Source organism: Notamacropus eugenii, chromosome 7 (genome assembly GCF_028372415.1).
Source record: "Notamacropus eugenii isolate mMacEug1 chromosome 7, mMacEug1.pri_v2, whole genome shotgun sequence".
NCBI lineage: Eukaryota > Metazoa > Chordata > Mammalia > Diprotodontia > Macropodidae > Notamacropus > Notamacropus eugenii.
The window spans coordinates 76,874,343-76,900,181 of NC_092878.1; the positions used below are offsets into that span (position 1 = coordinate 76,874,343).

Consider the following 25,839-nt stretch of genomic DNA (forward strand, 5'->3'; position numbering starts at 1 on the left):
AATATTTAAATAAGTTTAAATAAGTTTATCAAGTATTATTTGTGGTGATTTTACAAAAATACTAAAAGATTTTTAAAAATTGCTTCAATATTGAAGTGTGTGTAGAGAAGCACTGTAGTTTATGTAAAAGGTACGACATGATTAGAGATAATTTGAATTAGGGAAACAAGGTTAATACTTCCTGTTATCACTTAGGAATGGGATGAGTTCATTAGATTACATTTATTTTTCCTTAACTTCTAAATTTTTAGTGTCAGCATAATTCACTTAGGAGACACAGAGAGGAATTCAAAGAATCATAAAACAAAGGTGTCAAGGCCTGAAATTTGAGAGTGAGACAGAGACAGAGAGTGTATTTGCAGAAGTTTAGATCTGTCTTAATAAACCTTTATAAATCTCTGTGGAATGTGAGAAAGCTATGAGTGATGAGAAGCATAGCATGGTAGAAAGAATGCTGGATATGAAAACAGAGGGTCTGAGTTTATTAAATCTTGGTTTTTTTTACTTTATATCTGTGACCTTGGGAATGTCAGCACCTGTGTCAGCTTCACTTTCCTCAGCTATAAATGAAAGGGTTGGACTAGGTGACCTCTAAGCTCTCTTGTAGCTCAAAAGCGATGATCTCTGCTTTTCTAACTTTCTGGCCTGTCTCTGGAGCCAGATCTTTTAGCCTCTGAATCTTCTCAGAGTCCTTAAGGAGCAGTCTCATTAATAAATAAGGTTTAGATCAGCTGGAGGCTTTATGTACTCATAATCAGATAATCTATCCCAAAATCTTAAGGAAAAGATAAGACAGAATAATGAGAGTTTATTGTTCTGGTTTCCTTTCAGAGTGTAAAAGGAGAAACATGGAAAGCATGAATTTGGAAAATGAAAGCATTATGTTTAGGTACTTAGACAACGTTTTAAATAATGAGGAAACAACAGCCAAAAAGACCAACTTGTGCCGTAAGGTACACGCAGGCTTAACAAAGACTGTGTAGAGTTGAAGGCTAGCCTATAATCAGTAACTTGGCCACTGATGTCAGTTAGGAAGGTCTCCCACTGCATCCGGGGCCATCTACAGTCATCGTGATGAATGTCTTGCCCCTGGACCGAGATGGCTCAGGAGGAGAGAGTGAGGCTGGTGACTGCACACAGTCTCCCTCACTTAAATACAATTCACTTAAAAGTCATGCCGTCATCTTCCTGATGTCATAGTCCTCTTGGAGAACGAAGGACAAACAACAATTTGTTTATACGTAAGAGGCAGAAAATACATTCTGAGCTTACTCCTTAGCCACCAACTCTACCAATATTAGAAAACAACAAGAAATGTTGACCAACAAAGAAGTACATTTTTTTGGTATCTAAACAGTAGAAAGTGTTTCTTTTGCCAAAAGAGTTTCAAGGTTGGCTCCCTTAAAAAATTTTTTTCTTTTCAGCAAAGAATATTTTCAAAGAAATAAATGAGTTTGTTTAGTGATGAAGATTTAAAAAAAAAATGCTGATTCCAGTGAATCCCTACACATCCAGTTGGTTTCATGGACTAACGTGACCTAGCTGAGTGAAAACTGTTTCTGGGTGACTGTACTTAGCCATTTTTTGGTTCCTGTGACCAGTGAATATAGAGTGTGGTATACACAGCTTTTTAAAAATACCATCTACCATATTTGTTTTGTGTAGACACTACACTAAGAGTGTCTCTAGCCTGGGATGCTTTTTCTGGTAAACTACTGTCATTTTATAAAAGTAACTTATGTTTAGAAATTGATTACTCGTTTTCCCTATTGTCTTGGTAGGATTAAACACAGTACTTTTTATATCTGAATAGGATTTGTGACCTTCTTGTGTTTACTATTAGGCTAGGAATGTACCGTGAAGCAGAAAAACAGTTTAAGTCAGCCCTGAAGCAGCAAGAGATGGTGGATACATTCCTCTACTTGGCAAAGGTGAGTAAATAGCCCTAATTCATTCAAATGAAATCTATCATCAGAGAATAATTGAATTCTGGCTTCCACAAGGGAGAGATTTGCCAGATTTTTAAGGAAGGAACTGCAAGTTCAAAGCTGACAGGTTTTTTTTTTCCCTCTTAAGAAAAAAAACATGGTGAATATGTATTTAAAGACATTCAATTCCAAAAGTGAATATAATTAACCATTGTACACATAGATTTAAAGGTGTGACCAGAGGGGAATGGGAGAATGTCAACCACCTCTGCTCTGCCCCCCACTAAGCTCCCTTCTTTGCTGTTAAGCCTAGCAAGGTCTGTTTGCTGGCTGCTCATTTCCTATAACGGCTTCCTACAACCACAGGAGATGGTGCTTCTGGGGTGTTCAAGATCGAAGCAAAGTTAATTCTTGGTTTTCATGAGGCTTAAAAACATTGGATAAAATAAAGAAGATCATCTTTTTTTTTGCTAAACTTTGAAGAGTTTTTTTTTCCTAATGTAGAGTATATTGTAGTTGAAAAGGAAATGATGTAAAAGAATGGATGGTTAATCCTTTAAAATGGCAGCATACAAGAAATAAATGAAATAAAATTTCCATTGTGTAGCATGTACCAGAAAAGCTAGCCATGGCTTAGTGGATAGTGAGTTATTGGAGCCAGGAAGACTTGGGTTCACGTCCCTCCTCTGATACATACTGATGTGTGAGCCTGGGCAAATCACTTTTCTCTCAGTGTAAGAACCTAGATTCATAATCCAGCTTTGATACTGTGTCTTTGGGGCAAGTTTTTTTACCTTTCTCTGGGCCTCATTTTCCTCATGTAAAATAGGATGATCTTTAAAAAGCTTTTGGCTTTAAATTTATGACCTTCTGAAGCCCTCCTTGTAAGACATAGAAGGACTGTGATGCATAGCAGCTGAAGGAATACCCATAGCAATGAAATCAGGTGTTTGAAAACTAATCGATTAGTAAGCATAGAAATTACAAAGTGAAAACTGTTTTGTTTAAATTTGTATGTTACAAATTATATTCTCCATTTTGTAAGTTCTTTTATAAGAAGTATGTGAAAGTTAATTTATCTATTTTATGTGTTGTTAATTTAAAGCATATAAGAATTAAAGAGATTTTGTACTTGGTATTTATTATGTGGAAATAGAGGGGTTAAACTGCAGGTTAAAGGTAGCACTGTGCATTTCTGAGAATTTTTCATTCATTCTAGAATTCTACTTTTTATTAGCAACAACACGTGGCAGAATAGTTATGTTTTGTGATGTAACAAATTGTATCTTGATTTTTTTTTAGGTTTATATCTCCTTGGATCAGCCTGTCACAGCTTTAAATCTTTTTAAACAGGGCTTAGATAAGTTTCCAGGAGAAGTGGCCCTTCTTTGTGGAATTGCTAGGATATATGAGGTACAGATTCTTGAACAAGTTGTTTTTATGATAAAGGATACCTACATGAATATTGCCCTCATAACACCTAAAGTCTCCTGGCTTTGGGGGAGGCTGTGAAGATGAGGGTAGGTTTGATGGGAGAGGGGAAGAGAACAACATACTTTTATAGTTTCAAGAGACCTGGAATTTAGGTCTGTACCCTCCTGAGGTGGGGGGGGTGGGGAATGCTTTTGTATGTTTATTTAGTCAAGTTAATTTTTACTCCTTTGCTAAAGCTCTACTCAGTCAATCAGGAGCCATTTATTACTGTGCCTACTACATGTGACATATTATGGTAGGGATCCAAAGGAAGAAATGAAATTAAATAGGCCCTACTCTTAAGGAATTTGAATTCTACCAAGTGAGACAATATATACATACGTAAGTATATATTAAATACATATGAAGTAGTCCAGGGAGGGAGGACGCTAGCAGTGAGGGGAGCCAGTAAAGGCTTCAAGTAGAAAGTCATTCTTGAGCTAAATTTTGAAGAAAATAAGGGATTGTGTAAGGCAAAGGGGAGGAAGGAGTGAAATATAGGCATGGGGAACAATCCCAGGGACTGGAGATGGAAGGAAGCACCATATGAAGAAAAGCTTGCTTCTCTGCGGTGTCAAGATGGCAGCCCTGGGTTCTCAGAGGCCATCCGTGCAGAGCACAAGTTTTGACTGTTTTTACTAAACTGTGGTATTTCTGCTTTTGTCACCAGCTATCTTCCAGTTAATATGTTGAGGCTGTCTTTGACTCTGACCCCCATTCTTATCCTCTATATCCAGTCCCCAGGTCCTCTTGTTTCTAATTCCATAGTATCTCTCACATCTCTTTACTTTCCATTTTCACTGCTACCATCCTAACTTGTTGTTTCTTACAAAAACTACTGCTGTAAAACTTCCTAATTAGATTCCTCACATCTGTTCTTGATTTCATACCATCTAATAAAACAGCCAAATTAATCTTCCTAATGTATAGCCTCTGATCTGCTACTTCAGAATTTTTTTTTTTTTGCTCCTCATTTCTCAAGTGATTTTCTGCAACCTTCTAACAAAGGCCAACTCTTCAGCCTGTCATTCAAGACCTTCTAAAATCTGACTCCAGCCTGCCTTTCCATCATTATCTTAAATTGTTGCCTTTTATATACTTTATATTATGACCAAACAGAATTGAGCACTCTTCCTTGATTTCCCCCATCCCTATTTTTGCTTGTTGTCTTTCCTGGAACAACACTCCTCCTGTCATCCCTGCCTGTTGAAATTCTACTTACCATTCAAGGCTTAGTACAAGTACCTTGGAATTCTTCTCCGTGGTTCTTCATTTAAATTCACACAATCCATTGTTTATCTCTCTCAGATCTTTATCATGTTTTAGTTATTTTTATACATGTCTTATCTCACATATTCAGTTGTAAGTTCCTTAAGGGTAGAGACTGTGTCTTAATTATCTATGTGTTTCAGCACCTAATGCAATACCTTTCACCTATTAGGTACTTAATTAATGTTTATTGAGTTTATTTTAGGTGTGGGAGCAGCTATTCCATTTTAAGAAGAGCAGAAAAGAAAACTCTAAATGTTCTTTCAGGCAAAGAAATAGCATTTTCAGTTTGCTTGAACTGGTAGTGATTTTACTGTCAAAAACAGGTTTTCTTATGTACCTGAGTGGTGCAGTGGAGAAAGTGCTGGACGAGGAATCAGGAAGACCAGAATTCATATTCCACCTCAGACACTTAATAGCTGTGTGATCCTGGGCAAGTCACTTAACCTCTGTCTCTGTTTTCTCATCTGTCATATTGAATAATAACACCCACCTGCCAGGGTTGTATTGAAGATAAAATGAGATAACATTTGTGAAGTCCTGTGCAAATCTTAAAGTTTCATATGTAGTTGCTTAGTTATGTCTGACTCTTAGTTATGTCCCATGCACCAATAGCACACCATGCCCTTCTGTCCTCCACTATCTCTTGACATCTGTCCAAGTTCATATTCACTTATCTATCTCATCCTCTGCTGTACTCTTTTCCTTTTGCCTTCAGTCTTTCCCAACATAAGGGTCATTACCAGTGAGTCCTGTCTTCTCATTTTGTGGCCAGAGTATTTAAACTTCAACTTGTTTTAAACTTGTATATATTATTTCAGTATTTGACCTTCCAGTGAATAGTCTGAATTAAGCTCCATATAAATGCTAGATATCATTATTATTATTGTTAAATGCTAGCTTTTACACCAAAATGATTATATTTGTGGTTGACTATTTTTGTATTTGAATATGTTGTTGAAAAAAAGAATGTAGCTAAAATAAGATATAGATTAGCAATCTGGTTTTAAATCCTTTGAAAGGGTTAGGTACAATTCTTTAAAAGAATAGTTTGACATAAAATTTTCATAAACAGAAAACAAATGAACCAAAATTTATTGAGTATCTACTATGGATCTGATCTGTGACCCCAGCCATTTCCATGATCCTAAACTGAAGTCTTCACCTCAGGCCCTGAAAGAGTACTAATTCAGTAGCACCTATTTTTAAAAACATTGACAGATTAATATATCACAGTGATTACAATATAAAACCAGTCCTTTAATCTTTACACTGCATTTGGGGTACCCATAATGGTTCTTCTTGACTACCACTTACTAGCTCCATAAATCTGGGCAAGTTCCTTAATTTCTCTAGACCTGATTTCCCCATCTGTATATTGGAGTTGGAATAGATGACATCCAAGGTCCTTTCCAAATCTGAATCTATAATTCTGTGCTAGGGCACCTAGTAAGTACTTAAGAAATATTTATAGATTGGTTGAATAAATGAATAACTGGATAGATAGGATTCCAATAAGTGGAGAAAAAAGTCAAGAACATCCCAAGAAGTAGGAGGTAGCAGAGCATAGGGGTGGAATTGGAGCATACCTGGTGCACTCGGTACAAGTGACTGAATGTGATATTTCTCCTAACTTTTAGCTGTGTGCCACAAAATGAGGTTTCTAATGTAGTCCTTTCCTCATTATGGAATAACAGACTTAGAGTTAATTAGTAAAGTTTGTTACTTGGAGGTTATCACTTATTTTGCCTTCGGGGACTTTTGTTCTACATCACAAGTGTTCCTTTTTTCTCTGGAGACATGATCATTTGTCCATCATTGTCATCATAGTTCCTTTTTTTTAATCTTTCCATTGTTTGTTGTTTACCTGTTTTAAAATGAAAATTTCAGTATTCCCTATTGTTTAGCGTTCCTTTTGTATGCCGGTTAGTGTAAGGAATGATTTATTTGGTTAAATGCCTTCTGTTGTGGTTACTGTTTTCCTTGAAGCAAGTATTCTGTCATTGCTAAAACTGGCCTTGTTTTTTTTTTTTTAATTGAAAGGGGTATAAGTCAGAATTGTTTTTCAATGTTTTTTTGTGGCTTGCTTTCCATTTACGTAGTAAATGCATTTAAAATGGAATTATAATTTATTAAATGGCTCAAAAAATAACTTTTGTAAAATCATTTAGGTGATATTAACTTTGGTTTTAAATAAAATTTTTATGTCTTGAGGGGGAAATTAATCTGCACACAAAAGGTTTCACATAACGAGCTACTTTAACTATATTTAAGTATATTAAAATGAATTATTGAAATTAACTTTATGTGATTACGGTGAAAACGCATGGGTAGCCCTAATCTTATAAAAATGAATATTTTATACTCTCAGACTTATAGAAGTTGTAAAATTAATTTTCACAAAGTTGAAAGCTTTTTTTTTCTTAGCCAGTTTCAGGCTAAAGTATAGATGGTGTCTGCTATCAGCAAAAGTGTAACATTGCAACTTTGCCCAACTAAATATAAATAAATGGATAGATGGAGGTGATCAGAGCTAAATTTAAAAAGCTATGAGCATAGAATCAAAAGATTTCTACCTCACCTTTGGAGAAATTCCCAATATTATGGAAAGGGTAATGTAGAAAGAGAGAATAGTTTAAGAAATTGGAGTTTCTCCTTCTGGGTTTTAAGGTGAACCTTTATAAGTGAGCCTTAAAGGGTGTATTGGCTTTAAATAGAAATGTGAAAAAAAAATTAGTTTCATAAGAATTTACTCTGTCTTCAAATTACTTATAAAATTTTACCTGGATTACTTATATAGTTATTTTTATGCTTCTCCTCCTGCTTTCTGGGAGTCTTCTGCACAGAGGTGATAGCTGATCTCATGGTTGCTGATGAGATCAATGAGAGGTATTGCAGAAAGAGAATGTATACCCCTACCTGCCAAGTGTAAGGCAAGGATGAAGATCCAGTGAAGGACAGTGAGAAGGAGTGTTTGCAAAGATAGAGGGAAAACATTAAGAGAGCAAAGTTAGAAAAATACAGAGAGGAAACAACATTTAGGAGAAGGGGCTGGTCAACTGTGTTTGGAGAAAAGATTTTACATCATTGAAAAGTTTTTCAGCTTTAAAAGAACAGTAATATCTCTATCAGTTTCCACTTCTGCCACGTATTAGCTTTGACCATTGGCAAGTTACTCCAGGAAGCTCTCAAAAATTATAAATTGCAAAACAGTTGGCAGTCCAAAATTAGTAGAGTTTCCTCTTCAGGAGCTTACTACTCTGATGAAATCACAGATGCATGCATGTGTGTGTGAGTGTGTGTGCGTGAGAGAGAGAGGTAAAAACCAGGTAAAAATAAAAGTGACGTTACATTGTTGCTTTTTGTTTTGATACTAGGCAATGAATAATATCTCATCAGCTGCTGAATATTACAAAGATGTTTTAAAGCAGGATAATACACATGTGGAAGCTATTGCATGCATCGGGAGCAACCATTTTTATTCTGATCAACCTGAAATAGCTCTACGATTTTACAGGTTTGTTTTATATTAAGTTTGACCAAAATATTTTCCTAGCAGGACATGTATCAGTGAAGTATCACAGAAAAGCTAACTGAATTACAGAGACCAAACTTATGATCTGGTCTTCATAATTACCATGATCTGATGCCCTGAACTAGCCAGTTATAGACATTCAACAGAAAACGAATAAGAAAAAAAAAAGACAACACAAGTCAAAATTTAGAGGCACATTTTGAATCTGACCCTTGTGTCAGATGGATCCCAACTTCTAACTCAGGAGACTGGGTTCAAGCTTGGGGTCCTTTCTCCAATAATACCCTTGATAGCTTGTGTCCCCACCCAGCATCTCTCCTAGGAACATACAAATCTGGTTTGAGTTTCTCAAAAGACCCTCTGCTCCCTTACGAGCATTAAGGCTATTAGTCATTAAATACAGAAAAAATATCTCAAAGAAAGGACTTGCCAACTTGCCAAGTCCCTTGAAAAATAATTAAGAGAGCCCCTTGCAGTAATCTTTGTATCCTGATCCAGAATCAAATCAAGTCAATAACCATTTATTAAGCACCTACTATGTATTAAGCACCATGCTAAAGGCATTGGGTTTGGAGGGTCCCTGCAAACTCATAGCACCAGTTAGTGAGGCCCCAAAATCTCTGGTGCAGCATCTTACCGGGTGCCATTCCTCTGCCTCTTGGGTCAGTTGCCTCTAGCAATCAGGCTCAGCTCCCTCACTTCAGCCTGAGCCTGTTCTCATCCCCACACTTCTTAAGCCCAGCTTTTGCAGTCTGGTCAGCTATCCCTCTCTGCAACCTCTTGTTTATTTTCCTAACTCAGCCACTCTCATTTAGCACTTCCTGGGCCTGACTGGTGGCGTCCCCTGTGAACATGTATCCTTACAGTTCCATCTATTCCCTGCAAGGGCAGGACATGAAGCTGTTGTAGTGCCAGGTGAGGCACATCTATTACATGGACATAATTCCAGAAGAATCAATAAAAAGGAGCTGAAATTTCCTATCATATACCCAAACTGAACTGTAAAAAGTTAACATTCATTGGCTGTATTTGACTGTAAAGAATATTTTGTTTTTTAATATTTTTGTTTTGCTAATGTAAGAAAAAAACCTTCCAGAGAAAGGGATATGTATTTTTTCCTGATTTGACTTTTAGACATATATTTCCCATGAATAATGAATGAATAATGAATGACAAAGAATAAGGTTTTTTGTGTGTTTTGTGTATATATGTGTATTTTAATGTACCATAATCACACTTCCTTTACATTCTTTGGAAGGAAGAATAATCATATAATATAGCTATTTCTAATTTTTTGAAGTGTTAAAATTTAATGTTGGATTAAAAGCAAACTATGACATTATCTTCTAAGATTTTTGTCTCTTCACACAGGCGACTATTGCAGATGGGTGTTTATAATTGCCAGCTTTTTAACAATCTGGGCCTCTGTTGCTTCTATGCCCAGCAGTATGATATGACTCTGACCTCATTTGAACGTGCCCTTTCTTTGTCTGAAAATGAGGAGGAAGCAGCTGATGTCTGGTATAACTTGGGACATATAGCTGTGGTATGTATTTCAGATGTGACCATTTTACCATAAAATGCTGAGCTGTACACATTCTCCAGCTGTTATAAAACCCAGGGTATTTGTGTTTCTGACAGGAAGATTAGAGGTTCCTAAGTCATGACAGTTCAATTCAGCAAATCCTTATTGAGAACCTACTATATGCACAAACCCCTCCCCCCCCCAAAAAACCTCTGCCAGACACTGAAGAGGATACAAAACTTAACAAAGGCTAGGTCCCTACCTTTTTGGGAACTTATGTCTAGTACAGTCAATGAGACAGACATTCACACAAAGCAAAATATGATAAATTGCATGAGTTACAAACAGTGTACTATGAGAGTCTGGAAGAAGGAATGATCACTTCCTTTAGGATGGATCTAGGAATATAAGGCTGAGAATTAGAGGGGATCTTAGAAATCATCTAATACCTTTATTTTTACACATGAGGAAACTGAGAGTCAAAAGGGTAGATAAGATAATAAGTAGCAGAGGTAGGATACGAACCCAGATCCTCCAGCTCTCTGTCCACTACAAATTTAAAAGTTCCTGTGGGAGCACTGAAATGTAATTGTTGTTACCTTTGTTTCTAAGTTTTCTACGAGAAAGGATGAGAAAACGATAGCAGAGGAAAAGCTCTGTTTTTACTGAAGAAAAACAAGATATTTTATTTTGTAGGGAATAGGAGATCTGAGTTTGGCCTATCAGTGTTTCAGGTTGGCCCTCGTCAACAATAACAACCATGCAGAAGCTTACAACAACCTGGCTGTGCTGGAGATGCGAAAGGGCCATGTGGAGCAGGTTGGTAGATTTACAAAGAAGGCAAATGGCTTCATCTTTAAAATGATTTAACTATCACTGTGTGTTAGTAATGTATGCTAGTAGCAGAAATTAAAAAACATAGCTTGAAATGGCATATGAGCCTGATAAGTGTTGCGACAACATCCACAAATTACTTGAACTCTGAGAAAAATGCTTATCAGGCTTAATGCCACACTTGCCAGCATTTACAATGGGAACATTTAAATCAAACTCCATTGTTCATCTGCACTTTGCGTACCAGCATCTTTTCAACTGTTTGTTGATTTGGTTTTTGTTTATTTTTCCATACAGTGAAAGTAAAGCTTCATTATTATTTTGTTAAGGAATATATATTGCTTGAATTTCTTTTGTTGTGAAGCACAGTTATTATAATGTCCACTGAATTTTATGAAAAAGCATTGTTTAGATATGGCTTTCTGTGAAATTATTTTTTTTTTATCTGTTTTAATTTTGTAGAGTAACCATCATAATAATAATTTGCTCATTTTAAGCCTTGGGGCAATATAATGGCCCCTAAGGTCCACATGGTTTCCTCCTATGTGGCTTTAGAAGTTCATTTTAAATGCATAGTTATTTATTCTGTCATAATCTCTTTGAGCTCTCAATTAAGTAAATTGCTAATATTTAGGCTGATTAGTCTTTCTGCCTAAATTTACATTTATATCTAGCTCTAGTTAACTCAGGGGTGGGGAATCTATAGCCTCCAGATTACATGTGGCCCTCTAGGTCCTCAAGTGCCACTGACCACATGGGAGGCCCTAGGTTCCCCCCCTCTGAGTTAACCTTTTGCCTCTTTGTGTTTGAAGTAAAATTTAGGCTACTAGTTTATATTAGACAGTAGCTTGGAGGGGAAGTTGGAGAAAGAGATTCCCTTCAGTCTTCCCTTGAAGACTTCCCTTCAGTTGTTGAGTTGATAGGACCTTTGTTGGCATCAACCTAGGTCCTCTGTGCTGAGATAACTGTCGAACTTATGGCCTCCCTCAATTTCTCCTTTCTTTGCTAGGACAACTCAGTCCTGTCTTCTTTTTGTCCTTTAGCTGGGTGCTGTGGGATTGTGGGTTCTTGGCTTAGTTCTGTATGACCTGATTCCTTCTTCTCTGTTACTAGCCCCAAGGAATCCATGTTCACTTCACACATGGAAGCCATATTCATACTTGGTTCTCATTTATTCAGTCAATTCTTACCTAACAAAGGTAATTACTTTTAAGTGAAGTGAGATAATCAATGTAAACCCTGACAGAAGTATTATTATTAGCCTGGGAACTTTCCTTAAAAAGGAGGTTCTGGGAGAAGCCAACTAGTCAGAGGAAGAAATAAAAATGATATCCAACAAACTTTATGCTAGTTATGTCTTCACTTCTCTCCAGGTGCCACTCCTAACTCCCTAGACATGCTTTGCCATGTTCCTAAGCTGGTACCTTCTATCTTCTCTCCCCTTCAACTTTCTTTTATGTATGGTCTTCTCTCATTAGAATGATATAGTCCCCCAAAGTTAATAAGATTGATTCTTACTGGCAAAACCTTTTATTTTGGACTGAACCTTTGAGTTCATTGGCTTAGGGAACTCCTTGTGAAAAAACTTCTATCGATGCCAATCAGCATCAAAGAGTTGCCTGGAACATTGAGACATTAAGTGATTTTCCAAGGGTAACTGGCAAGTCATTGTCAGCAAGATTTGGAGGTTGGTCTTAAGGACTTCTAGACCAACTCTTTCCCCACACTCTTTACCACCCAACTCTTTACCAATGCTTTACCTACTATTCCACTCTGCATCTAATCAATGGCAAACTATGAACAAACTAATGTTCTAAAATGGGATCTTCTTAGATAGTAGCTGCTGAAGTTGTGTCTATATGAGGCAAGTAGTTACTATATTAAAAGGGCAAAGGTCTTTTTTTTGTCCCGTCTATATCTTGTATTTTGTATTTTGGGGAAATCAGTGCATCTTTGACAAGCAGCCCAGCACAGTAGCAATAATACTGAATTTAGCTTTGGAAGATAAGGATCCAAGTCCCACCTTTTCCACTTAGTTAAGTGTGTGACTTGGGGCAATTAACTTCTTTTTTCTTCACCTATAAAATGGGTAATGGTAATTACTGCTACTGGGTCCTAGGGTTGTTATAACAAAGGAGATAATATAAGTGCTGAATAAATATGAGCTATTGTTATCAAACCAACACATTGTGATCATTTAAAAAGTTGTCTTCTGCATGCCTTTATGTCATGATTAATTCCTTCCCCCATGGATACTCAGAAGCGGCATGTCATAGTGGATAGAGACCTGGCAGGGTTCAGTCCCATCTCTGTCACATACTGGCTGTGTGACCCTGAATAAGGTATTTAATGTCTCAGTGCCCCAGGCAGTTCTCTAAAGCTGTATAAGCTGTTGGCTGTTGCTTCTTGAGAAGGTCTCCACGTCAGTGAAATCAAAGGTCCCTTCTCCGTTCCATAGTTATTGTACTTCTGAATAGAACTAGAGGAAGACATAAAATTAAGCCAACTGGGTGCACCATAATTCATACTGTCTTACTCAATGGGACTCTTATTGCTACAAGGCAAAACTTTTAATTCTCCCTAATTGACTTCTTATCTCCCTCCCCACATAAAGTATTCTAAACTTTCCCTCATCTAGCCTCTTAAACCTTCCCCTCCCTCTGTGTTGAAGATCTCACTCGTGAAGTTCCTGAGGAAATTGAAGCCACTGGATGTGAGCTTCTTCTCACATCCATTGGGGGAAGCTCCTTCTTTCCCCCTTCTCTTCATTGTAAAACCCCTTGCTTTTACCCCACTCATCTCCTTAATTCCAGTCTCTTGACAAGTCCCTTTTCCCTTGCCAAGAGGAAGGCCTGTAAGTACTCCTGATCCCATCCTCTTCTGTCTTCTTTATCAGGAGTTTGCAATCTCAGTCATACCCTGCCTGTAATCTTCAGCCTCTCACTATCTGCTTCCTTCACACATACCTAAGTATCCCTAGTTGTTATGCTATGTTTCCCCTTCCTTTTTCAAGCAAATATCTAGAAAAGGCAACCCACTACTCCCTCTCCTTGGTCATTTACTCCTCTGTCCTTTTTGATCTGGCATTTGGCTTAAAACTGCTTTCTTCAAAATTACCAGTGATATTGATTAGAGAAATGCAAATCAAAATAACTCTGAAGTACCACATCACACTTATCAGATTGGCTAACATGACAAAACAGGAAGATGATAAATGTTGCAGAAGATGTGGGAGAGTTGGAACACTAATTCATTGTTGGTGGAGCTGTGAGCTGATCCAACTATTCTTGAGAGCAATTTGAAACTATGCCCAAAGGGCTACAAAAATATGCATACCCTTTGACTCAGCAATATCACTTCTGGGACTCTATCCCAAAGAGATCATAGAAATGGGAAAGGGTCCTACATGTACAAAAATATTTACAGCAGCTCTCTTTGTGGTGACCAAAAACTGGAAATCAAGGGGATGCCCATCAATTGGTGAATGGCTGAACAAGTTGTGGTATATGAATGTAATGGAATACTGTTGTGCTATGAGAAACAATGAAGAGAGACCTGGAAAGACTTACATGAACTGATGCTGAGTGAAAGGAGCAGAACCAGGAGAACTTTGTACATAGAGCAACCAGTGTGTGAGGAATTTTTCTAGTAAACTTAGCACTTTATTGAATTGCATGGACTTAAAAAAAATTTCCAATGGACTCTTGAGGCAAAATGCCTTCCACATCCAGAGAAAAAACTATGGAATTGAATCACAGATAGAAACAGACTGTTTTCTTTTGTATTATTTTTTGTTTTGTTGTATGATTTCTCTCTTTCATTTTAATTCTTCTATGCAACATGACTAAGGTAAAAATGCATTTAATAGGAATGTACATGTAGAATCTATATAAGATTGCACGCCATCTCAGGGAGAGAGGGGGAAATGAAGGGGAGGCAGTGGGAAAAAATCTAAGATATATGGAAGTGATTGTTGAACACTGAAAACAAATAAAATAATTCAATTAAAAAAAAATTACCAGTGACCATATCTGATGGTCTTTTTTCAGTCCTTATCCTTCTCAACGTATCTGCTGTATTAACATAGCTGACCACCCTCTCTTCCTCTATACTCTCTCCTCTCTGGCTTTTCAGGACACTGCTATCCCAGCTCTCCTCCTACTGTCTGATCGTTTCTTCTCAGTCTCTTCCTGGCACATCATCAATATCGTGCACCATAACTGTGGGTGTTCCTTAGGACTTTTTCCTGGGCTCCTATGACTTTAATTATTGTCTTTATGAAAGTGATTCAGATCTCTACATCTAGTCCCAGTCCCTTCCCTGAACTTTAGCAGTACCAGCTGCCCATTGGACATTTCAAAATAGATGTCCCCAAAATACATCAAATATATTCCAAAGTAGTACTCATTCCCCAATGCTCTTCAACCCAACCTGTTCCCAGACTTCTCTCTTTCTATTGAAATTACCATCATTTTTCTATTCTCCAAAGTCTGTAACCTCAGTATTAGACTTGACTATTCATTCTTCCTCCCTCTGTATATGCAGTCAGTTGCCAAATTGTGATTGATTCTTCTGCTTCTTCAATATCTCTTACATTAAATCCTTTTTGTTTATCCATACAGTCCTTTATCACTTCTCCCCTAGATTATTGCAACAACCTCTAATTGGTCTCTTCCACAATTTTCTCTCCATTCCATTCTTTCTCACATGGACATTGCTGCCAAAGTGATTTTCCTTCATCTCAGATCTTACTCTGTCAATCTCTTACTCAATAATTTTTTTTATTTATTTTTTCCAGCCTCTTTGGATATTTCTTCCCTGTCCCATACTAGTCACACTGGTCTCTCTGTCCTGACACACAGCACTCCAATTTTCATCTCTGTGCCCTTGCTCTGGGTGTAACCTCATGCCTGGAATGCATTTTCTTCTTACCTCAGTTTTATAGAGTTTCTTGTTTCTCCTTCAAGATGCAGCTCAAGTATTACCTCTACATGAGACCCTTTCTAATTCCTCCAAATACTAGAGTCTTCTTTGACTGCCTTGTATTGAACCACTATTCATATTTATTTTCTTTATATATCTACTCTACATACATACATATATATGTGTATGTTTACATTTATAAGTGTGTATGTGGGTTTGTATAGATGTGTATACACACCCTTCTTGTTAATTCTCCATTAGAACAGAAGCTTTTTGAAAGTACAGTTATCCCTTCCACATCCCAGGTTAGGGACACAGCTCCTCGATCCAGGAAATCCACCTAAAACTTTTTGTCCCTCTCGTTGTATGGAAAAGATATCTGAATTTTTTTATCTTTTATGAGGTGTTTACAGTAATATTATAAAATTTGGGTTAAGTATGTGGTCATAGGCTCTGTGTTGTCTGTGGTTTCCACAAAACTCCCCCCAGATTCCCATTTAATTTCTTATGCTGAACCGTGATATATCAAAACCATGATGGGGAAATTCACAACATGGAAGGGATAACTGTAGTGGTTATGCCATTCTTTGTGTATCCCCAGTGCCAAGCACAGTAGTTGACATATATGATAGGTGATTGTAAATGTTTGTCATTACTTTATTGATAAAATACTTTGAATACCTCAAAATACCATACAGATATTAGTAGGATTTTTCCCATTACATAAATATGATCTTAGGGTCAGGGAATGATATTGTTTAATTTTACACATTTATCCTCTAATCCCTATGCTACAGCAGGTTTAATGTTGGCCTGAGTATTTCAGTTACAACATTTCAGTTGCCATGTTTGGGGTCTGGAGGAGCTTGTACATACATCTCAGTTCTCTCTATTGTATTTGTTCCTTTGGACCTTCAGGGGACAGGAAGGGATGGGCATTTTGCTGTTTGAGCACTTCAGAGAGCAGATATCCTGTCAGCTTCAATTCCCTTCTCCCTCAGAAGGATAGCCAGCAGGGTCGTGTAAGACATCAGCACCATGATGGATGGATGGATGCTCCCAGCATGAATTTTTCTCTCATTCAGCTTACTACATGGGGTTTTGAAAATTACTATAGTCCTTTATTTAGCATAGAGAACAGGTAGTAAAAAAAACAAAATATAAACCAACAGTGCAACCCAGAATATATGAAAAAAATTTCCCCTTTTATAGAACTTTCATTCCTAAGATAATATTTTGAGTTCAGCATTATATAGAAATGTGAGACAATAAAAACTGTTATTCTGCCTTTAAATCTTTAATCTTTAAATGTGATGGAAACTTTTTCTCATTGGTTCTTATGAAATGTTTTTATGTGTTTTGCCTCAGTTGTTTTTATTAATAATATAAGGTATTTAAGGTTCAAATTTTCTTACAGAAAATTCATCAAAATGCCTTGTTTATGGTTCATTAAATCTTTTGTGCTTGTATGTTTCTCTTTTAACCTAGGCAAGAGCCCTGTTGCAAACTGCTTCATCTTTAGCACCCCACATGTATGAGCCTCATTTTAATTTTGCAGCGCTCTCTGATAAGGTATGCCCAAATGTACTAATCTTTTATTAGTTCTATTTTCTTCTTCATTGGTTAAAATAAAAGTATAGCTGGACAAAGAAATCCTTAGTTTCTTTTTATCTCCTGTGAATTCAATTAATTTATTTATTTTTAGTTTTCAACATTCATTTCCACAAGATTTTGAGTTCCAAAATTTCTCCCCATATCTCCCCTTCCTGCCACTGCAAGATAGCATGCATTCTGGTTGCCCCTTTCCCCAGTCTACCCTCCCTTCTATCACTCCACCTTCTCATCCCTTTCCCCCTTACTTTCTTGTAGGGCAAGATAGATTTCTATCCCACATTGCCTGTATATCTTATTTCCCAGTTGCATGTAAAAACAATTTTTAACATTTGTTTTTAAAACTTTGAGTTCCAAATTCTCCCTCCCCACCCACCACCATTGAGAAGACAAGCCATTCAATATAGGTTATACATATGTAGTTATGCAAAACACTTCCATAATAGTCATGTTGTGAAAGACTAATTATATTTCCCTCCATCCTATTCTGCCCCCCATTTTATTTTGTTCTTTGACTCTGTCCCTGTTCAAAAGTGTTTGCTTTTGACAACCCTCTCCTCCATTCTGCCCTCCCTTCTATCATCCCCCCTTATTCCCTTCCCCCTACTTTCCTGTAGGGTAAGGTACCCAGTTGAGTGTGTATGTTATTCCCTCCTTAAGCCAGAACTGAGGAGAGTAAGGTTCACTCATTCCCTCTCACCTCTCCCCTCTTCCCCTCCATTGTAAAAGCTTTTTCTTGCCTCTTTTATGTGAGATAATTTATCCCTATCTCTCCCTTTCTGCTGTTCCCAATATATTCCTCTCTCACATCTTTTTATTTTTTAGTTATCATCCCTTCATATTCAATTCACCCTCTGCCATCTATCTATCTGTCTGTCTGTCTGTCTGTCTATATTCCCTTCAACTACCCTGATACTGAGAAAGGTCTCATGAGTTACAAATATCATCTTTCTTTGTAGGAATGTAAACAGTTAATAAGTCCCTTCTGATTTCTCTTTCCTATTCATGGTTCTCTTGATTCTTGTGTTTGAAAGTCAGTTTTTGTATTCAGGTCTGGTCTTTTCATCATGAATGCTTGAAAGTCCTCTGTTTCACTGAATGTACATTTTTTCCCCTGATATTTTGCTAGGTAGGTGAGAAATCTGTATTTTTTTGATAAATTCCATATCAAGGCAATATGGTATATTAGAATACTGAATTGGATTCAATAGAATCCTTAGGTTCAAATCTTGGTCCCTGCCATTTATTGTCCATCTGACTTTGGACAAGTCACTACCTTCTTTGAACCCTGGTTTCCTTATTTGTAAAATAAGGAATACAGATGATCTCTGAGATCTCTTCTAGTCAAAATCGCATTAGCCTGCCTGAATACGATCATTTTTCTCAGAATTTAGGTTAAAGAAACTAGTTGAGAGACAATATGTCATAGTGCATAGAGCACCCACTTTCTGGTCAAGATAGCTTGAGTTAAGTTCCAGACCCTGATTGTACTCGCTGGGTGGCCTTAAACAACTTAGTGTCCCTAGCTTTAGAGGGAAACCTACCAAGGATAGACATAAATTTAACCTTTTATCCAAAGCATGTTCTAAATGGAAGAGTCCATATGAAGAAGAAGCTGTCTATTCTCACTTATAATTCTGTTTTTAAAAATAAGATTGCTAGGGACCTATGATTTCATTAGTGTAGTGAACACCCAGTGCAAAAACCCTCTTGATCGATGTGGATAATCAACTACTCTTGAAACTTAAAGTCTCACGAAGTTGCCTTGGACATTGAGAGATGAAGTGATATGTGCAGGGTCACACAACCAGTCTGTGTCAGAGCTAGCATTTGAACCAACTCTTCCTTATTCTCAAGCTAGCTTTCTATTTACTACAACACTTCACCTCTTTAAAAAAAAAAAAAAGATTATATTAGATGGTTGTCTAGGAAGGGAGGGATACTGGGGAAAACTATAATGATGTAAAAAATAGAAGACCACTAAAGACCTATTTTAAAAAAATATTATTAGGCATAAATGTCATGTGTTTTCTTAGGGACATTATTGTATTTTAATCCAGTAACATGCTTATGAAAGATCTTTTATGGCAAAATGCTGTGTACTGGTAAGAGAAAGAAGTATTCTAACTAGAAAAATGACTAGAATTGAAATAATTAAATTTCCTTCAATCACTGATTGAATCTCAGCAAAGTCTGTTCAGCTTTCTTTGTTACAGAAATAGGTAAATCCAGATTATTCAATTTTCCTCTTTGTTTCTCTTTAGAACAAAATCATTATTTGTTCACTTTAAACATTAAAATCCCAAACCTCATTTTTATGAGTTTAAACCATATTTATCTCAGTATTATTTTCTTTAAGAAGGTGAATAGGGTACAGAATACATTAGTTTTGGATAATTTCTTTTTACATGTATTTTCGTGTCCTTAATCCAAACTATGTCTTTGTATGAAGTATATTACAAGGTTTTTTTCTTTGATAACTCTAATTCTTCATATGTTATTCAACTCATAATTGTATGGCCTACCCTCTCCCACCTCTCCACCCTCTTAGTAAATCTAACTGGGCTACTCATATTTAACATGACACAGTACTTTAGATGAGAAAAGTCTTAAAAAAAATTTTTTTAAATAGCTATTTGAGGCTGAAACCAAAATCAATACAGTCAGTTGATCTAATACTTCTGGTACAGTGACAACAACACTGGATTTGAATCCTGGATTTCTGTGGTAACATGGGGCTGTCACTTAATTTTCTGGGCTTTCATATCCTCATTGGTAAAATGAGGGGTTAGACTGGATGCACCTTTCTGGCCCTGAATCCTGTGATCCTGTGTCTGTACAATATGCATTTGTTCTACCTTTTTGAAATGTATTTGAGTGCTTTGTTTATTTCTCATAGATTGGAGACCTACAGAGAAGCTATGTGGCCGCACAGAAGTCGGAAGCAGCATTTCCAGATCATGTTGATACACAACATTTAATTAAACAGTTAAAACAGCACTTTGCCATGCTTTGATTGCTCCTCCTACCAAATATGCTCTTAGGAAGAGGCAGAGATCATAATATTAGTACAGATATTTTATTACATGAAGCTTAATAATATACCCTGGGCTGATGAGAAGAGAATTGGAGGATTAGGAAATTTAACTTTAAAGTACATAACAAAGATTTTCTACTACAGCATTCTTATAAAATATTGGCTGTAAACACATGTAGGAACTGTTGAAGAAAGGTATAGCCTTAGTAAATAGATGGTAGGTGCTTCCCTGTAATGTTTACAAAATATCTGAAAGGATTTTTAAAAGTATAATTGATATTTAATGTTTTCAGAAAAGCCATTAAGTGCATTAAAGGGTGAGAAGTCCAAAATCTCTTTTTCAAATTGTATTTTTATTAAGAATTTGTGCATTTATTCTATGTGGAGATGTTAATTCTTAAAAGAAAAAAATGTTGAAAACTTTTCCTGTTAAATATTCTAAGAATATTGTATATTTTCTAGTTTCTTATATTTTAAAATAAACATTTAGTCTATTTATCACAGATTTGTTTAATTCTTTTGTTTTAGAACATGCATTTTGTTCTCAGTTAAGTTTTTTTTTTAATTTAATTTATTTATTTAACTTTTAACATTCATTTTCACAAAATTTTGGGTTCCAAATTTTCTCCCCCTACTCCAAAACACCGAGCATTCTAATTGCCCCTATCACCAATCTGCCCTCTCTTCTAACATCCCTCCCTTCCCTTATCCCCATCTTCTCTTTTGTCCTGTAGGGCCAGATAACTTTCTGTACCCCTTTACCTGTACTTCTTATTTCCTAGTTGTATGCAAGAACAGTACTCAACAGTTGTTCCTAAAACTTTGAGTTCCAACTTCTCTTCATTTCTCCCTCCCCACCCATTCCCTTTGGAAGGCAGGCAATTCAATATAGGCCGTATCTGTGTAGTTTTGCAAATGACTTCCATAATAGTCATGTTGTGTAAGACTAACTATATTTCCCTCCATCCTATCCTGCCCCCCATTGCTTCTATTCTCTCTTTTGATCCTGCCCCTCCCCAAGAGTGTTGACTTCAAATTGCTCCCTCCTCCCACTGCCCTCCCTTCCCTCATCCTCCCCACCCTGCTTATCCCCTTCTCCCCCACTTTCCTGTATTGTAAGATAGGTTTTCATACCAAAATGAGTGTGCATTTTATTCCTTCCTTTAGTCAAATGTGATGAGAGTAAACTTCATGTTTTTCTCTCACCTCCCCTCTTTTTCCCTCCACTAAAATGTCTTATGCTTGCCTCTTTTATGAGAGATAATTTGCCCCATTCCATTTCTGCCTTTCTCTTCCCAATATATTTCTCTCTCACCACTTAATTTCATTTTTTAAGATATAATCCCATCCTATTCAATTCACTCTGTGTTCTCTGTCTCTCTCTCTGTGTGTGTGTAATCCCACCCAGTACCCAGATACTGAAAAGTTTCAAGAGTTACAAATATTGTCTTTCCATGTAGGAATGTAAACACTCCAACTTTAGTAAGTCCCTTATGACTTCTCTTTGCTGTTTATCTTTCCATGCTTCTCTTCATTCTTATGTTTGAAAGTCAAATTTTCTTTTCAGCTCTGGTCTTTTCATCAAGAATGCTTGAAAGCCCTCTATTTCATTGAAAGACCATTTTTTTCCCCTGAAGTATTATACTCAGTTTTGCTGGGTAGGTGATTCTTGGTTTTAGTCCTAGTTCCTTTGACTTCTGGAATATCATATTCCACTCCCTTCAATCCCTTAATGTAGAAGCTGCTAGATCCTGTATTATCCTGATTGTATTCCCACAATACTTGAATTCTTTCTTTCTAGCTGCTTGCAATATTTTCTCCTTGACCAGGGAACTCTGGAATTTGGCCACAATGTTCCTAGGAGTTTCTCTTTTTGGATCTCTTTCAGGTGGTGATCTGTGGATTCCTTGAATACTTATTTTGCCCTTTGGTTCTAGAATCTCAGGGCAGTTTTCCTTGATCATTTCATGAAAGATGATGTCTAGGCTCTTCTTTTGATCATGGCTTTCAGGTAGTCCCATAATTTTTAAATTGTCTCTCCTGGATCTATTTTCCAGGTCAGTTGTTTTTTCAATGAGATGTTTCACATTATCTTCCATTTTTTCATTCTTTTGGTTTTGTTTAGTGATTTCTTGGTTTCTCATAAAGTCATTAGCCTCCATCTGTTCCATTCTAATTTTGAAAGAACTATTTTCTTCAGTGAACTTTTGAACCTCTTTTTCCATTTGGCTAATTCTGCTTTTGAAAGCATTCTTCTCCTCATTGGGTTTTTGACCCTCTTTTGCCAATTGAGTTAGCCTATTTTTCAAGGTGTTATTTTCTTCAGCCTTTTTTTGGGTCTCCTTTAGCAAGGTGTTGACCTGCTTTTCATGCTTTTCTTGCATCTCTCTCATTTCTCTTCCCAGTTTTTCCTCTACCTCTCTAACTTGATTGTCTTTTTTTTTCTTTTTTTTTTATTTAACTTTTAACATTTATTTTCACAACATTTTGGGTTACAAATTTTCTCCCCTTTTATCCCCTCCCCCCTCCAAACCCAAGCATTCTAATTGCCCCTTTGACCAATCTGCTCTCTCTTCTATCCTCCCTCTCTGCCCTTGTCTCCATCTTCTCTTTTGTCCTGTAGGGCCAGATAGCTTTCTTTACCCCTTAACCTGTATTTCTTATTTCCCAGTGGTAAGAACATTACATTTGATCCTAACACTTTGAGTTCCAACTTCTTTAGCTCCCTCCCTCCCCACCCCTTCCCTTTGGAAGGCAAGCAATTCAATATAGGCCAAATCTGTGTAGTTTTGCAAAAGATTTCCATACTAGTTGTGTTGTATAGGACTAACTATATTTCCCTCCATCCTATCCTGACCCCCATTACTTCTATTCTCTTATGATCCTTTCCCTCCCCATGAGTGTCGACCTCGGATTGCATTCTCCTCCCCATGCCCTCCCCTCCATCTTCCCCCCCACCCTGCTTGTGCCCCTGTCCCCCACTCTCCTGTATTATGAGATAGGTTTTCCTATCAAAATGAGTGTGCATTTTATTCTTTCCTTTAGTGGAATGTGATGAGAGTAGACCTCATGTATTTCTCTTGCCTCCCCTCTTTATCCCTCCACTAATAAGTCTTTTGCTTGCCTCTTTTATGAGAGATAATTTGCCCCATTCAACTTCTCCCTTTCTCCTCCCAATATTTCTCTCTCACTGCTTGATTTCATTTTTTTTTTTAAGATATGATCCCATCCTCTTCAATTCACTCTGTACACTCTGTCTCTATGTATGTGTGCGTGTGTGCATGTGTGTGTGTGTGTACTCCCACCCAGTACCCAGATACTGAAATGTTTCAAGAGTTACAAATATTGTCTTTCCATGTAGGAATGTAAACAGTTCAACTTTAGTAAGTCCCTTATGACTTCTCTTTGCTGTTCACCTTTTCATGTTTCTCTTCATTCTTGTGTTAGAAAGTCAAATTTTCTTTTCAGCTCTGGTCTTTTCATCAAGAAAATTTGAAAATCCTCTATTTCATTGAAAGACCATTTTTTCTCCTGAAGTATTATACTCAGTTTTGCTCGGTAGGTGATTCTTGGTTTTAGTCCTAGTTCCTTTGACTTCTGGAATATCCTATTCCATTCCCTTCGATCCCTTAATGTAGAGGGTGCTAGATCTTGTGTTATCCTGATTGTATTTCCACAATACTTGAATTGTTTCTTTCTAGCTGCTTGCAATATTTTCTCTTTCACCTGGGAATTCTGCAATTTGGCCACAATGTTCCTAGGAGTTTCTCTTTTTGGATCTCTTTCATGCGGTGTTCTGCGGATTCCTTGAATATTTATTTTGCCCTCTGGTTCTAGAATCTCAGGGCAGTTTTCCTTGATAATTTCATGGAAGATGATGTCTAGGCTCTTCTCTTGATCATGGTTTTCAGGTAGTCCCAGAATTTTTACATTGTCTCTCCTGATTCTATTTTCGAGGTCAGTTGCTTTTCCAATAAGATATTTCACATTATCTTCCATTTTTCGAATCTTCACGCTATGTTCTGTGATATCTGTCTTTCTCATAAAGTCCTTAGCGTCCATCTGTACCATTCCAGTTTTGAAAGATCTATTTTCTTCAGTGAGCTTTTGAATCTCCTTTTCCATTTGGCTAATTCTGCTTTTGAAACCATTCTTCTCCTCATTGGCCTTTTGAACCTCTTTTGCCAATTGAGTTAGGCTAGTTTTCAAGGTGTTAATTTCTTCAACATTTTTTTGGTTCTCCTTTAGCAGGGAGCTGATCTGCCTTTCATGCTTCTCTTTCATCCCTCTCATTTCTCTTCCCAGTTTTTCCTCCACCTCTCCAACTTGACTTTCAAAATTCTTTTTGAGTTCTTCCATGGCCTGAGCCCATTGGGTGGGCTGGGACACAGAATCCTTGATTTCTGTGTCTTTGCCTGATGGTAAGCATTGTTCTTCCTCGTCAGAAAGGAAGGGAGGAGGTGTCTTTTCTCCGAGAAGGTACCCTTCAATAGTTTTATTTCTTTTCCCTTTTCTGGGCATTCTCCCCAGCCAGTGGCTTGACCTCTGAATATTCTCCTCACACCCACCTCGCCTCCTGGTCCTTCCAGCCAGCGTTTGGGGACTGGGATTCAAATGCTGCTTCCCGCCTTAGGGCTTTTGGCGGGGGCAGGGCTGCTATTCAGTGTGAGAATTAAGTTCAGATGGTCAGGTTGGGGCAGGGCCGCCTCTCAGGCTTTGTTCCCTCAGGGGGTTTATGCACAGACCTTCCACAATGGATCCAGGCTCCCGCCCACCTGGGGAGCCCCTGTCTGCAGCCGCCTCTCAGCCTCTATCTCCCGGGGGGGCCCGAGCCATGGGGGCACCCCACTCCCCTCTCGACCCACCAAAGAGACTCTCTCACCAACCCTCCTCACCTGTGGGTGGGGGGGCTTGTGCCGCCACTGGAGATCCCGTCCCTAAAGCCTGCTCGGATCTGTACCTCTTGGAGCCACGGCCGCCGCAGGTCTGGACTGGGCTCCGCGTCTGCAGCGCGACGGACCTTTTGCGAGAGGTTTGCAGGGCCCTCTGTGGGTGGAGGGACCCTCGTGGCCCCAGGATATCTCGTCCCCGTAGCCCATTCGGATCTTTTCCTCACGGTGTCGCGACCGCTGCAGGGCTACACTCAGCTCCCAGTCCCGGCGCCCAGTCCACAGCACGAAGGACCCCCGCGAGAGGTTTGCAGGTGTCTCCAGAACAGAAATCTCCCTCGCTCCAATATTCCGTGGCGTCTGGGTGCAGAATTCACCATGGGTTGGTCCCCTCTAGCCGTTCTGTGGGTTGTGGGTTCGGAGCTATGTGTATGTGCGTCTTTCTACTCCGCCATCTTGGCTCCGCCCCGACCGGAGAGTCTAGCTGGGTAGTTGCTTGCCCCTCTCCATCACATACTTGTCCAGCCCAGGTGTGGTTTCCAAAGATCAGTCTCTTGGAACCTCTAACTTGATTTTCAAAATCCTTTTTGAGCTCTTCCATGGCTTGAGCCCATTGAATATTTGTTTTGCCTGTTTGGGATACAGAAGCCTTGATTTCTATGTCTTTCCCTGATGGTAAGCCTTGTTCTTCCTCATCAGAAAGGATGGGAGGAGGTATCTGTTCACCAAGAAAGTAACCTTCTATGGTCTTATTTTTTTTTCCCCTTTTCTGGGCATATTCCCAGCCAGTGACTTGACTTCTGAGCTTCCTCTTC

At 37.9% G+C, this 25,839-nt stretch overlaps 1 protein-coding gene across 2 annotated transcripts in view; it reads left to right on the plus strand.

Moving 5' to 3' along the window:
- The window catches only part of TTC8 (tetratricopeptide repeat domain 8), a 55,065-nt gene extending 34,427 nt beyond the window's left edge, over positions 1–20,638 (plus strand). The window contains exons 8-14 of one of the 2 annotated variants that reach the window (XM_072624403.1): positions 1,844–1,931; positions 3,231–3,341; positions 8,048–8,187; positions 9,577–9,751; positions 10,427–10,549; positions 16,976–17,059; positions 19,998–20,638. In XM_072624403.1, coding sequence (XP_072480504.1) covers positions 1,844–1,931; positions 3,231–3,341; positions 8,048–8,187; positions 9,577–9,751; positions 10,427–10,549; positions 16,976–17,059; positions 19,998–20,114 — 838 coding nt within the window. In that variant the 3' untranslated portion in view covers positions 20,115–20,638. The remainder of the gene's footprint in view (positions 1–1,843; positions 1,932–3,230; positions 3,342–8,047; positions 8,188–9,576; positions 9,752–10,426; positions 10,550–16,975; positions 17,060–19,997) is intronic. The other variant, XM_072624402.1, reaches the window with a different exon arrangement.
- Positions 20,639–25,839: the final 5,201 nt, after the last annotated feature.